The 14,834-nt window shown below is 39.0% G+C and overlaps 1 protein-coding gene across 3 annotated transcripts in view; it reads left to right on the top strand.

The window, feature by feature from the left end:
• The first annotated feature begins 2 nt into the window (after positions 1 to 2).
• The window catches only part of PDHX (pyruvate dehydrogenase complex component X), a 65,858-nt gene continuing 51,026 nt past the window's right edge, over positions 3 to 14,834 (top strand). For 2 of the 3 annotated variants that reach the window (XM_045523750.2, XM_074372178.1), the window contains exon 1: positions 3 to 208. In XM_045523750.2, coding sequence (XP_045379706.1) covers positions 16 to 208 — 193 coding nt within the window. In that variant the 5' untranslated portion in view covers positions 3 to 15. The remainder of the gene's footprint in view (positions 209 to 14,834) is intronic. The other variant, XM_010964687.3, reaches the window with a different exon arrangement.

Genomic DNA, 14,834 nt, shown 5'->3' with positions numbered 1-14,834 from the left:
CTGGGCGATCAGGCTATGCTGAGGGCAGCCCGAGAGAAGGCCGGGAAGATGGCGGCCTCCTGGAGGCTGCGCTGTGACCCGCGGCTGCTGCGTTGCCTCCTGGACTTCGGCGGCCGCCGAAGCCCAGGGCTGGTTAAGGGGGCTTCTGGGTGGCCTTTGGGCCGCGGAGCTAGTTGGAGATGGTTTCACAACACGCAGTGGCTGCGGGGTGAGTGGTTGGGGCTTGCTTAGCTTCTCTGTGTATCTGAGCAATGGGCCTGGGGCAGGGGCTTTTTGATTGAGGGCCTGCATCTGGGTGTGGACGTCTTGGGGCCCCCTGTTCCCTTGGCCTTTTCTCAGGGAGGGATCTGCTGATTTGGCCTAGTGCTTGCCGCGAAGCTAGGAGAATTTGACTCCGTCCCTGGCCGCCTGGTTGGTATGGCTTCTCTGTGACCTTGCCTTGGAATTTGGGTTGTGAGGCGCGGAGTCCTTTTTAAGGCCTCTTCTTAGGTTTCCTTATGGTTGTCAAGCTGCCCAAGTTTGCTCAGATTCAGATGTCACCGTTAGCCATTTTTTATTCATTCTCCTGACCCGTCTTTATTAGGATATCTTCCCGGCCACTGGGGTTTCCCTACGGGACGACTGGTAAAGGACCCAATTTGTTAAAGTCCAGGCCTCACAGATATAGGTCCAGAAGAATGTTTTAAGCACAACATGAACTTGAAAGAGTGAAAATTTAGGAGGAGAGTCTTACGAAGAAAGTGTCGATTTAAAAATCTACGACATAATAGTTGTGAATTTAAGTTTTATTCAGGGTCTTTCTGAGGATTATAGCCCTGGAGACAGCCGCTCAGCTCTGAGGAACTGCTTGCTCTGCAGATGTAGGGGAGAAGCCAGGTTATATTTAAAATTTTTGGCTAGGAAATTCGTGCCGTCAAGCATACATCTTGGTAAAAGATTACTGCTATATCACAAAGAGCAGATATTTCAAGTTGGTGGTTTTGGTACTTTTCTATATATGGGAAAATGTAAGAATTCACGGTCATTGAAAATTCTTCCTGAGATATGCTTTCTACTATCTTAAGGGCCTGTTTATCCAAAGCACAGAGTGCTTCATTTTGTTTTTCATCCTGAAAGCTGCACTGTAGCTGTGCATCTGCAGTGGGTTATGACTTAACCCTTGTAGAACTGGGTAGTCATTGAAATTCTTCTTTGTTCACAAAGTTTATTACAAGCAGTTGTCATTAAATAATGATGTAGACACAATTAATACAATTCTTCCAATATTTAATAGTATGTAATGTAATATACCCGGCATTATTTTTCTTTACATGCGGATGGGGAAGGGTGGATGTTTGAGTGTGATGTATCACCTGCCAATTATTGTCACTCCACAGGATGAATTGTAGTAAAAAAAAATTAGATGCAATAGGCGTGGCCTACACATTCTGAGCTATCCAAGGCTCAGAAGAAAAAAAAAAGTTACTCGAAGTTACATGGTAAGATGAGTGCGCTGAGATTTTAAGATCCAGTGATGAGAACAGTTTATTTCAGTTTCTTTAGCTTAATGTTTCATAAAATACCTCTCGGAGCGGTGGTTTCTTTAAACTGTGTTTAGAGTTCCCTGTCCTCCCTTCTCTGAGTTTTTTAAATATTGAACTTTCCTACAACTCGCAGAGATTCTGTCTGGGGTAGAGCTCAGCAATCTGCATTTTTACAACCAACCTTTGGTGGGTTTTGATGTTTCATGTTGGTGCTTGAATGGGCTACACTGCGAGTCACTCTCATAGAAAATGATGGAATGGTAAAATCTCAGTTTTCAAAATAATTTACAAAGAGTGTTGTTAAGCTTGTTTGTGAAACAGTTCCTTTTGAGAATCTTTGAACATTATAGACCCTCTCTGCAGAGGAAGGGACAAGTGTGGTTACACACAAAATGTGCATGCAGTTTCAAGGTTTTTTCTTAGACCAGATTTAAGGACCTCTGCCTTTGGAAACTCTCTCAGGCAGTCATTATCTGATGCATCCTGACATTTTACCTACCCACCCCTCCCCCAACACACCATGAACAACTTGTCTAACTCTGCTTGAACATCATGTGTAAGGAACATTCCAAGGAAGCTGTATTAGTTTCCTAGTGCCTCCTTCTTTGGTGTATGTACAGGACCCCAGTGGTTATATTGAGCCCACCTGGATGATCCAGGAGTCTTTCCCCATTTCAAGGTCAGCTGTTTAGCAGTCTTAATTCCTTTTTCAACCTTAATTCTTCCTTGCCATTGTAACATAACATAGTTAATAGGTTTTGGGGTTAGGGTGTGGTGCATTTTGGGGGTGGTGAGGGAGGTTTTTTTTTTTTTTAAATATTGAGATTTTTTTTCAAATACTGAGCCAAAATTTGTGTCCTAACTTTTCACATACAGGTTTTTGTTTTGCCGTGATGAATTCCTGTGGCAGTTCTTGAACTATTTGCTTTACAGAGTGTGGATTACATGACTTGTTTGTTTTTCTCTGAGCTTGGTAGAAACTGTAGTTTCACAAAACTAAGCAACTATTTGGTAACCTATAGACTATGTAAACTAGGTGCAATTATTGAATTATTTCCTCTTTTATGTATCTATCCAGGATCTAAAAATCTGTCAGTTGGGAAGTCACTTGGAGTTTTGGTTTCCTTAAAAGGTGCTTGTTGGCAGCAGTTTTATGAACTACAGCATATGCCATGTCCTTAGTTCTTGGAGAATTCCTTATTTTCTCCTCACAAAAACCTAGTAAAATTGACATTATCTGCATTTGTATTGGACAAAAATACTAAGGCTCAGAGAAATTAAGTGGGACTTCTAAAGCCACACAGCTATAACATTAATGAACTGAAAAGGATACAGACACACAGACACACACACACACATAAACACATACGTATATGTGTATACATATTTTTAACCTATGTTTAACAAAACCTTAACTAGTTTCATTCTTTCAACTGGTACGTTTATTGAGAGGGCAGAGACCGTTATTCACTGTTGTGCTACTACTGAGTGGAAAGGATGATGTGAGATTCCTGGTGCCTGCTGGAAAGTAGCCAGCCTCCTGAAGGAACAGAGTCTCTGTATTCTGGCACATGGCCCATTTAGTCATGTTTAGCTTCTGGAGATGCAATCCTAAATTCTGTATAGGCTTTATCCTTAAGGTAAGGGAGGTAAACAACAAAGGCATGATTTCAGGAGTATGTGCAGTAAGCTCTGAAGAGGCAAGTTCAGGATGATGAAGGAGAACTTAGGAAAGCATCTTGGAGGTGGCAGCCCTTCCAGGCTGAAAGAGTAGCATATATAAAGGCCTAGAGGCCAGATGTGATATTTACCTAAGTGGCAAAGGATGTGTGAACAGGTTTTCAACCTACCCTATGCAATTAACTTTGAAGAGTTTCCACTGCTGTCCTTTCAGAGAAAATGACATGGTTTGAATTAATTAATAATTAATAAGATTTTAATAATACTGCTTTTAAGTTGTCTCTGGGGAATAACATGTTGAATTTAAAATGACATGTGAGTAGAAAAATAAAGGTTCAAACTTTGTAGTGCTTTGTCCAAAATACAAGCACAGGCCTTGCATATGCAGATGTTAAATACACATATCTAGGGAAGCTAAAAGTCTAGGAAGTTACAAAAGGACAAAGACTGACGTCTACAGTAGGATTGCAAGTTGGCAGCCAGTGAACCAACCTACGTGATTGTAGAAGAAAATTAAATTTATTGACAATATTCAAAAACTAGCAACTTTAGGTAAAAGTCTAGATTTTTGGCTTTTCTTGAAAATTTAAAATTAGGGCGTGTGTGGTGACAGATGAATAATGATTGTTCTCTTTAGGTAGGAAATTGCCACTTTCTAGTTTCCTAGTCTCCTCTCTCTTTTACCCCTTAGTCCTGTGGTATTTGTCATCACCTCTAGTTGTCATTCTTTTCTTGTACTCTTATCTCTATGGACAGCAGACAACAAGAGGTATTTAGGAAAAATGGGAGAGAGCAGTTGGTATGTGTGTGTGTGTGTGTGTGTGTATACATATGAAGAAGCTTCTTTTAGATTTACTATGAAAATATAGCATGTCTGGATCTGAAGAAAAAACTTCCAGATGCTGCTGGGCCACTTCTTTGACCTGCCTTTTCCCTATAGGCATCTGAGTTTTTGACAGCGGTTCTATAACAGGGAGGCAACTTCTTTGATAAGAGTTGATGGTGTGGTGTGTTGACCTAAAACAAGTAGACTGCCAGACATTTCTCGAGCAAAGATGGGTATATTTGGGATCAGCAGAGAATTGTAATTTGGGGCCTGCAACCATGGGGAGCCAGGTGCAAATCCCACCCAGCGCAGGAAGGAGAGGGGCAGCGGAGGTGGGGAGTGCTATAGCAAACAGAATCCATAGCTTTTCATTGACTGAGTCCTTACCAGGAAAGAAGAGGAGTCAGTCTTCCTGCTGGGCTCTGCTGTCATCAAGGGCGTGAGAGCTTCCCCTTCGGGTCTCCCCAATATTTTTAAACAAGTATTTTTTGCCAAAACAAATACTGTTTTAGGCCTGGCTCTAATTCAGTCCTTCTACACTAATACTGATGAGACTGTTACTGTTCTTTGAGTTCTTTGACTGTGGTCACAGAAACTCATAGATTAGCTGAAGTAAAATAGGATTTCTTAGAAGGATACGACACCAGATTTATGAAGTTGCGGCTGGGGCCATGGGGGATCCGTGTTGATTCCATACACTTCTAGGCTCCCATTGTTTTTTTCTCTGATTTAGTTTGTTTTTCTCCACAGACTTGCCAGTCTGCTTCCTCATAGCTTTTCTTTCTCTGTAATGTCAGCTTGCTTTGCCTTCATGTTGATTCAGGCCCTTATGCTCCATGCTCTTTTAGTTCAGTTCAAGTGCACACCATCATTTCTGTGATTTAATTCCAGATTCCTTGGGCAGAGAAGCTGTTGACCCAGTTGTAGGTCAGCTGTGCTATAGAGTGCACAGGATTGATCCCATCAAAGACTGCAGTTAGGACATTTTCTTTAAAAAGGGAGTGTGATTTGGGAATCAGTGATGTCTGCTATTTGGACAGTCTGATTAAAGTAGGAGAGTAGTGAAGTCCTTCATTTTAACTGTTATGGGGTAAGTATTGACTAGAGAAAATAGGTGACTGCTTAAGCAAAGCAGATCTAGGCTACTCAGTAGGTGAGATGTGTGATCATCTAGGGAAAACAGGAAGGGGATAAACGAGATCTTAGTAGAAGCAGCAGCAGGAGAAACTGATAAGGTTTGGATTATCAGGAAGTACTTAGTACATATTTGCCTTGCCTTAAAACATTTCATTCAGGATATGGAAGTGGGCCGTTCAAAGGAGGCATCACGTATTGAGCATTTCATGGGTTTCATTTTAGATTCTTTACTTCTGTCACTCCTAATCATAAGAACCCTGCAAAAGTTAGTTGTGCTTTATTGGTGAAGAAATAGAGACTCCATGAGGTTTAGCTGTTTGCCCAAAGTTAGTAAGTAAATGACCATTTTGGAACTATGTACATGATAATATGCAGGGGGAGAAAAGGAGTCCTTTCTTGTTGGATATCTTGGAATGGACTGACTTTGACTAACCAAGGGGTTGGGTACTATAGACTGGATATTTGTGTCCTCCATCTCCCTGCTCCATTTATATGTTGAAACCCAGTGCCCACTGCGAGGGAATTAGAAGGTGGGGGCCTTTGGCAGGTACTTAGGTCATGAAGGGAGCCCTCATGAATGGGATTTAGTGCCCTTACAAAAGAGACCCCGCACAGCTCCCTCACCCCTTCCACCACATTAAGATACAGCAAAAAGATGCTGTCTATGAACCAGGGAGTGGGTCCTCATCAGCCACTACACTGTGTCTGCCAGCATCATGATCTTGGACTCCCCAGCCTCCAGAACTGTGAGAAATAAATGTTGTTTATAAGCCACCAGTCTCAGATATTTTGTTATAGCAGTCTGAACAGACTAGGACACTGATCAGTGGGGTCACTAACTCCAGGCACACATTCACAAGAGATACAAGCAAACAAAACTGGGTCTCTACCAGCAAGAAAGAAGTTGGAAGAGTGGGTTTGGGAATAATCAGTAGCATTTATTGAGCGCTTTCAGTGTACCATGCCCCCTTCTCAGCACTTGACATGAATTCATTCAGTACTCACAACAGCTAATGCTGTGCTCTGGTGATAGAAATCCAGTTTCAACCCAGGGCTACCTGATACCAAAGCCTGTTGCCTTCCTTAACCACAGTCTACCTCAGTGCCAAGTGATGGCTCAGCTGCAGACATCAGCAGAACAGTGTCAGTATGCTGCAGTTTTGTACCATGTGTGTTCTGAGTGAACACCTGCCCTCTTTTTTTTTTTTTTTTTAAAGAAGTGAGACTCTTTTAAAGTGTTAGTAACATCTATATTGTGAAATAGTGTTTCAGCAACAGTTGTGGTATCTTTAAGTAATTTAAGATACTAAAATTCTACACTGTGTATAAAGGATGGTAGGACCATTTCAGAGTTAAAGTGTATGTTAATGTGCTCCTCCCTGTAAATTTCTAAGATGATAGACTCTTTAAGTATGACTTATTGTTGCCTTGAGCTTCATTTGCCTTTACAACAAAATGTGTAAATCCCCAGACTGCTATGCGTGTGTCGATTTCTTTCGCCACACTTTTAAGTGGTGATTTCTTTTTTCCCTTGTTCCAAGATTACAAGATAATCTGAGATTCATGTAGAATTTTAATTTTATAGTTTAATACCAAGAAGGCCGATATTGCAAGCTGAAACCTCTTCTGAAATGTTTATTTTGTTTCATTCAGAGGAAATAATTCTGCAGCTATACTGACATACCTTAACAATTCCAGCCAGCCTCTTTACAAGTGTGTCATTGAATACTAAGTGTATGAAGGAATCAGCAGATTCTGTAAACAAAATGAAGTGTATGGTGACTTTTTGTACTTGGTAAGCAGTACATGTAGTGTAGCTCCTGATCTACTCGACACTTTTCTGCAATCAGGACTTTCTTATATTAATGAAACATTTCTAGGGAAGAATAAAGATTGGTAAATTTATAATTCAGGAGAGTTTATTTGGGAATATACTATCACTGATTTTTAGAGGTGCATAAATCTATTGGAAAACTGATTTTAAAAAAGCTGTATCACTTCTTCAGAAAAGTGCATACATAAAGAAGTTTGTATGTGATTGCAGGGAACTTGCAGATCTCCCTGTAATTTATCTATAAATAACCACTAATCTCCAATCTATTACCATAAACATGTTGGTCATTTCCTACAGAAAATAATTGTGCTGCTTTGTGAGGGTATTTATTATATCTGAGAACAAGAAAGATGTGTTTTAATATAGGAGTTTCAACTATAAACAAATGACTCATGGTTGCATTTACATAGGTGACTACAACAAAGGTAGTAATTTGGAAATCTTGATTCAGATCTGGGTTTTGGTTAAGTTTACCTGTGCATTTAGGCTCAATCAGAGCATTCACCTTCACTTAAACATCTGTATTTCGTTTTCCTTTTGCTCATACTGTTTCTTCAAATGGAGTGAACTTCCTTGTGGTTTGAAATTTTTCTTACTACTTAAGTGCCACCCTCCTAAGTCTTTTTATAGGGTCCTGGCAGGGAATAGATGACAATCAAAAAATGGGTAATTTGAGGAGAGTTTAGTAAGTGACCATTTTTGTAAATTGAGGGTGTAGAGATGGTGCTGTACTAGGGAGCTGTTTTGAGTAAGGTGCTTGTGACCACCTCCAGTCTTGCAGAGGCATGGGAAGGGAGCACTTCACAGAACTGGGAAGGAGGGAGCTCGTAGGTAGGACCTCTGATGGAGTTGTGCCCTTCAGTTAAAGGATCCAGCCAGGCCCAGGTGACCCCACAAAGAGGGAGCTTGGGAAATAAGTATCCTGACCTCTTTCTCCCTCTCCTTTCAGACTCTTGCTCATGCTGCCTGTTGGCTGAACCAACTGGAGGCCAGAGCACAAGGAAGCCTGTTGATGTAGCCTGTTACAGTAGTGCGGGGGAGGGCTGAGGGGTAGATCTGGAAGGGCAGATGGGAGATACCCCCAGATCCACCTGACTCACACCCATCAGTCATTACCCTTTAGACCTCAGTTTTAGCACTGAAACAATCAGGTACTGGCTTGTGTGTATGTGTATGGTGGGTCTCATGCTAAAAGAGGGGCAGAGAGCAAGTTGAGTTTCTGTCCTTGGAGAAATCAAATGTAGTTTCTGTCTGTTATGTCCCTAGGCCAGTGCTTTGCACAAGCGTAAGCACAGGCTCTTTATAACTGACCTGATTTTTAATGGGATTTTTATGTCTGCATTTGAATAACTGAATAGGAATCACGTCTATGTAGGCTCTTTGGGCACTTTCTATAGGAAGAAACGTTTTCTTTTTGGAGGGTTATCTCCCCAGCCCCTGACAACCATTGTTCTCCTTTCTTCGTCTGTGAATTTGCCTAATCTAGGTACTTCATAAAAGCAGAATCATAAAATATTTGTCTTTTTATGGCTGGCTTATTTCACTTGGCATAATGTCTTCAGGTTTCATCCATGTTGTTGCAGTTATTTCAGTCCTTTTTAAGGTTTTATTGTATGTATACACCATGTTTTGTTCCATTCACTTGTTAGTGGGCACTTGGATTGCTTGCAGCTTTTGGCCATTGTGAATAATGCTGCTGTGAACATGGGTGTGCAAATACCTGTTCGGGTTCCTGCTTTCAGTTCTCTTGGGTATATTCCCAGAAGTGAGATTGCTTGATCAAGTAAATGGTAATTCTATTTAATTTTTTGAGGAACCATCATGTTGTTTTCCCCCAGCAGCTGCACTGTTTCACTTTTCCACCAACAGTGCACAAGAGCTCTAATTTATCTCCATATCTTGCCAATACTTGTTTTCTGGTTTCTAGGTAATAGTCATTCTAATGAGTAGGCAGTGGTACTAGCACAGATTCTTTTTATTTTTCCTTTCTCGATCTGCTAGAGTCTCGGCTCTCATAGCTCTTTGGCATCTCAGGGCGCGTTATCTCCTGCCATCTGCTACTTGTGTATTTGTCTTGACTTTCCATTTAAACTATAATCCTTGGAGGTCAAGGTTTTCTGGTCTTAAATGGGTCTGGGGCTAGGCTAGCAAGAGCTCAGTAAACATTTGTTGAATGCCTAAATTTGCCCTTTAGCTTTGGTAGCCAGTATTATGACAGCACCCCAGAAGGCAAAACATTTGCCAGTGAAATTCACAAGAGTTTGTTTTCAAATGTGCAATACGGTTAAAGTAGAGATCACGAGTTAGTGTGCTTGAGCAGCGAGACCAAGGCTGGATTAGATAGAGGAAAGAGTAGAAAGGAAATCTTCAAGTTTAGATTGGGAAGGTGAAAGGAGCCTGTGAATTCATCTCTCATTACTGGAGGAGGGAACTGTAAAGTAGGATATTGTGATACATCTAGCTAACTGTCTGGACTCCCTCAGAATCCACTCTGTTAACCTTTTCTGTGCTGCTTTTTATATTAAACTGCTAACATTTTTGAGGCTTACTTTTTGCTGGGCCCCATTGTAATGGCTTTGCACATGTAGCCTTATTTAGTCCTTACGAGATGAGACAACTGAGGCACCGTGATAGGTAACTTGTAGGTGGTGGGTTAGTAATCTGAGCCTAGGCAGTTTGGCTGCAGCGCCTGTCCTCTAAACCACAGTGGTATGCTGCTGCTTATTACGTTTTTTAAAAATATTTATCATTTTATTAAATATTAAAGTATTTTAACAGTAGTACATGCATATAGTTTAAATAGTTTAATAGTACTAAAAGGCTTATAACGATACAGTGGGTCTCTGACCCATCATTTCCCTTCTTCCCTAGTCACCTTCCTCCTTAGAAGCAACAAGTTTTGTCTCTTAACTTTCTTTTGGCATTTGCTCACCTTCCTGTTTGATTTTATACATCATTTGTGGATGACTTCTGATCAGTGTCATCCCTTGTCTTCCCTCCCTCATTCTCCCAATGTCGTTATTTGGCAATTCTTAATAATATTCAGTGTTTACATCAAACAGATATGCTCAAGTGAGAATTGTCATATATCGTCCGATATTATAATCGTTGTTACCTTTCTTACTTTTTGCTTTTCCTCAAGCTGTTGCCTTTTAAGTTTTTTCTTTAGTTTTCCCTGTAACTACTGCTGATTCATCCCACACCGTCTAATAGCTCAGCACAGTTTCTGTACTGTCAGTCACATCAGCTAATCTCTCAGTCACCTTGGGGTGTGCAGGTTAAACCTCTGTTGCAAAGGTCCTCTCTTCTATGTCTCCAGGCTTCTGTTGAATGAGGGGGGTGTTACCCAGCACTTCAATAGCATTCACCCAAATTCCCCACCTCCCCCAGCATTTCCACAGGTCCTCAGTGTTGTCAGTTCTTGGGCCTTTGGGAAATTCTGGTACAAGCCACGTTTATTATCTCAGCTTTCCTTATTTCTGGTTTAGCATTTGGCCTTCTCAAGTCTCTTTAGTTAGTTATTGCTATCTATCTGATTTACTTTTCTGCTTCCAAAATTATATTCTGTTGTTCCTTCTGTTCTCCCTGTTCTTGTGGATTTATGTCTAAAAGTAACAAAAAACAAAAGCACATTTTTAACTTAGTGTTAGATTCTGAGTTTTGGGGAGGGAGTGAAATTGGATATATTTGTTGTAGGACATTGCTTAAATGTAGATTATATGAAACCAAAGAAATAGCAGGCACTTACAACAGTATCACCAACCGGAGCTAAGTACTGCTGCCATTTTGGAGCATGTCCTTTTAGTCTGTGTGTGGATGCAAGCTGCGTAGGTAGGTTGGATTATGCCGTATACACTCTTTGTGGGCATCGTTCATTACCTCTGAGTGCTATTTTCACACAAACTATTATACATACATTCTCTGTTCATTGACATTTTCAACCTATTCTTATACCAATACGACACCAAGATAAGCACTTGTACAAAGAAGACTCATATGACAAGCACTCATTAAAAAAAATTGCTTTACCTGCCTTTATTCAGAACTGTAGTGTTAATGTTATTCTGTGCCCTGGTGTTGATTTTTAAATCACCTGTATTTCATATGGCTTTATTTCATTCAGCCTGCAGATGGCAGAATTGTTTTATTTGAGCAGAAGTTTTAAGGTTCATTTTATTTAATGAGTTCTTGCATTGGACAGAGAGGTAATTAAATGAGCAGCGTCTCTGTCTATTAGAAAAGCAAATTAATGTAAAAGGAGCAGAGCTGCACTAAGAAAGTGCTGGGTAGTTTATTTCTTCATTTGGTCTATCTTCATTTCATGGTTTTCGTGTTTGGATTATAGTTGTATAAATGGATTAGAGCATGACACTCTATGGTACCATATGTAAATTGCTGAATTTCCTGAATTACTTTAGTCAGAGTAATGGAGCTTAAATCTGCTTTATATTAGCCACAAAGCTATTTGTTCTTCATTTGCATTTTAAGAGTTTGCTTATGTTAATCTTTTTTTTTTTTAATCTGGAGATCTTTTAAAATTGATGTACAGATCTGTTTAAAGCTTTGATAGGTTTTGCTGAATTATGAGTGTTTTACTCTTGGTAGAAAAGAAATACTTTACAGAACAAGAAATTAGAATTAGATCAATGTACCATATTTGAAGTTGAAGACAGAATTATGCTGTAGAAAGATCTGGAAAGCAGATTTGAAGAAATGTAGGAATTGCTTGGAGAAACTGCTGTTAAGATTCAGTGATGAATAGATTGCCCACGTGCTCGACATGGAAAGTAAGGCAGCAATATACTGAGCAAAACATTTTAACTTTCTGTATCATTGAGGCAAAAAAAAAAAAAGATATTAAGACAATTGTGATGGATTTGTGAGACTGTACTTTTAAAATCAGTATGTTTAAATATAAACTGGAAATGTACATTACTATAGTTATTCTAAAAATTTTTATATATGGTTTTTAACTGCTGTAGAAGGGCAGACTTTACAAGCCATTAGATATACTTTGTTAGCTTAATGAAAAGGAATAGAATACAAAAAATGACTACAAAAGGGTTAAATTCTAACAAATTTGGGGTATTTTCTGAGTGTTAATTGAAATAACCTGTATGACCAGTGGAGCAAAAATACCACATTTCCTTTATTCTTACCATAGTTGTGCCCAGTTAGTAGCAGGAAATATAATTGGTGCCCATTTCAAGGCCTCCTCAATTTGACAGGAGAAAGGTAGAATGTACTGCTTGGGAATGAAAAAGGAAGCTATATATAATTTGTAATGAAATTAAACAATATTAGGTATAGGTTAAAATTCCAAGGAGTTCGGAAAAGCCCTCACTGTCTCAATAGAATTGATGGCCGCCGTAAAGGCCAGATATTAGTTATAAGCAGCCCTGTCATTCAAAAGTGATATTATGATTGTATAATTACTTTCCCACGGGGAAAAATATATTTGGAAAAGATATGTATAATGTTCCAACTGAAAGAGGATATACTGGAATGAAATATGTATTATTATTAATAAATTAATGCATATATTTTGAAATGATTTTCTAGCATGAGATTCTGAGGCTAGATTAGGTTAGATTAATCAGAAAATGCATTGCACATTTTATTCTCTATAATAAGCCAGTATAATCAATCAAGAGATAGTATTGAATAATGAAGATGTCCAAAATGTCTTTCTTTGGTTTTTGTCACCTTCATTTCAGAGAAAGGATAGTGATCTATTACAGAATTTTTATATTTTATTGTCATTCTTCAGAGAAGCAGTTTCAATTCATCCATGAAGGGTGGCTGTATGAGGAATGATTATGTTCTTTTTATTTTTAATATATGAAAAATTTTAAGTTTCTTGATGTGATAAATTTAAAATAATAAATGCAAAAGTTTTATTATAGTACTTAATGTCAGGACTAATGGAAATGTGAAGGTCTCATAGGTGAGAAATGGTAATAGGAGATACAGTTAATATTTATTGTATGACTCTATCATGGCAACTAGAACCACAGTATAAAAATATTGAAGAGAGACTTTGTTTTGAGAGAATTGAGCTGGTGTTTGTCATAAATTGGGATCTGGATGGGGAATTGTTGAAGTTCATTTATTTTGCTTCTTTGTAGTAGAACTCTATCTGATGTATAAATTTAATGTGTCTATGATTATGAAATGTTCTGTCTCATAATGCCAGGCCTGAACTTTTTGATAGAAAGGGATTGTCAGCCTGTTTGATTGGACACATGAAGAATGCTCACATGGACTTAATATGTCTAGTTTGATGTTTGAATTGCTGAGTAAATAGGCTATAAATAACCAACGGTTGATTAATCAATGATCCATATTGGTAAGGATTATCAATGATGAGTGGTAGTACGGTGTAGGAGAGTACAGTCTTGAGAGTTAGGCAGAGTTCAAATCCCTTAATTAATGGATTATAGTTTTCTTATTGATGAAATGGATGCGTTGACTTAGAGTTTGGTTTGGACTCTTTCATTGTTGGGTTATTAAGAGTAATAATTCTACTTCTTTATCCTTCTTATAGCTTGGTACCAATTGAGAAAGAGGCAAAAAAGTCAGACAGAGATCAGAGTAACAGTTTTAATGCTGATGGTTTTGTCAGATTGGAAAATGTGACTTAAATCTGTGGCCTTCTGCAGTTGGACTTCTCAGTACAACACCATATTTAGACTTGGGGCTTTTATTTGAGAGGGAGAGTTTGTGTCTAAAAGCAAACACGTGTCCTAAATTGCTTCCCAGTACCCATGAGGCCCTACTGGCAGGAACAGAGGGAGGTGGGCTTGCTATCTGCCTTTGAAAGGCAGGTCCATTTATGCCCAGTGCATCGAAGAACCAAAAGGAAAATGCAGGTTCTCTATAGACAGGCAGGTCTTAAAATGAAGAGAAGGCTGAGGCAGGTGTGTGTGCTTGGGTCCTTTGCCAGTCAGTCATCTAGAGGGAAGTGAAAGAAAAGTGGAGGGAGATAGAAATTTCCCTCCACGTGCTTCAGAGATGGAACTCCTTCACCATAAAGCCATAGGAACTCTCCATTTGAAATTACAGTAAAATTAATTCAGTTTCTCAAAGGAAACATTTAACTTCATGTAACATTAGTATTCAGTTCTCTTATTTGAACCCTAAAACATCAATGGAAAAAAACAAGCCCCATTCTGCCTTTTTCCACATTTGAAATACGTTAGATGTGGTATGTTGTTTTGCTTTTTTGGGTCAAAGAGTTGAATAATCTGAGGTGAGAATAGGTTTTGTTGAAGATTTCAGGGACTGTAATTTGTTACTATGGCTACTGCCAAGTGTTGGAGCATGCTGTTAACTCTGTTATTAGTATAAATTTTATATCAATTGTAACCTAACAGCTGTGTGCTCTTTGAGTATGGTCCTGGACAGTGGAACTGTCATGAAGGCCATCTGGCCAAACATATAAAGTGTCTCCTTTTTTGGTATCTAAGGGAAAAGAATCTATGCTTTATTGAGAGATCACCCTGGTTTGCAGCTATCTCTTTGGATCCCCAGTTAAATTGTGGTATGGAGCATAATCTGAGATTAATTTAATTACTTAGGTTCACTTGCCTGATCATCCTTGATGAGGCACACCTCTCCTTTCATATACTTGGCAGCAAGAACCTTTGATTTTTGAATCGTATAACATTACATGGAAGTAAAAACAACCAATTTCTTAAAGTTTAATTTTGATTATTCTGTTGTAAGTGTAACCATTGTTATTTTGTTGTAGGTTATCAGAATCCTCTTTTTTTCTTTTTTGTCTTTTCCTTTGGTCATTTTACTTGTAAATGTTTTTTGCAGTGACAAAGAG

The sequence above is a fragment of the Camelus bactrianus genome, chromosome 10, assembly GCF_048773025.1.
Source record: "Camelus bactrianus isolate YW-2024 breed Bactrian camel chromosome 10, ASM4877302v1, whole genome shotgun sequence".
Taxonomy (NCBI): domain Eukaryota; kingdom Metazoa; phylum Chordata; class Mammalia; order Artiodactyla; family Camelidae; genus Camelus; species Camelus bactrianus.
The sequence above is the reverse complement of the archived record's forward strand: the minus strand, read 5'-3'. Positions and strand labels throughout refer to the sequence as shown.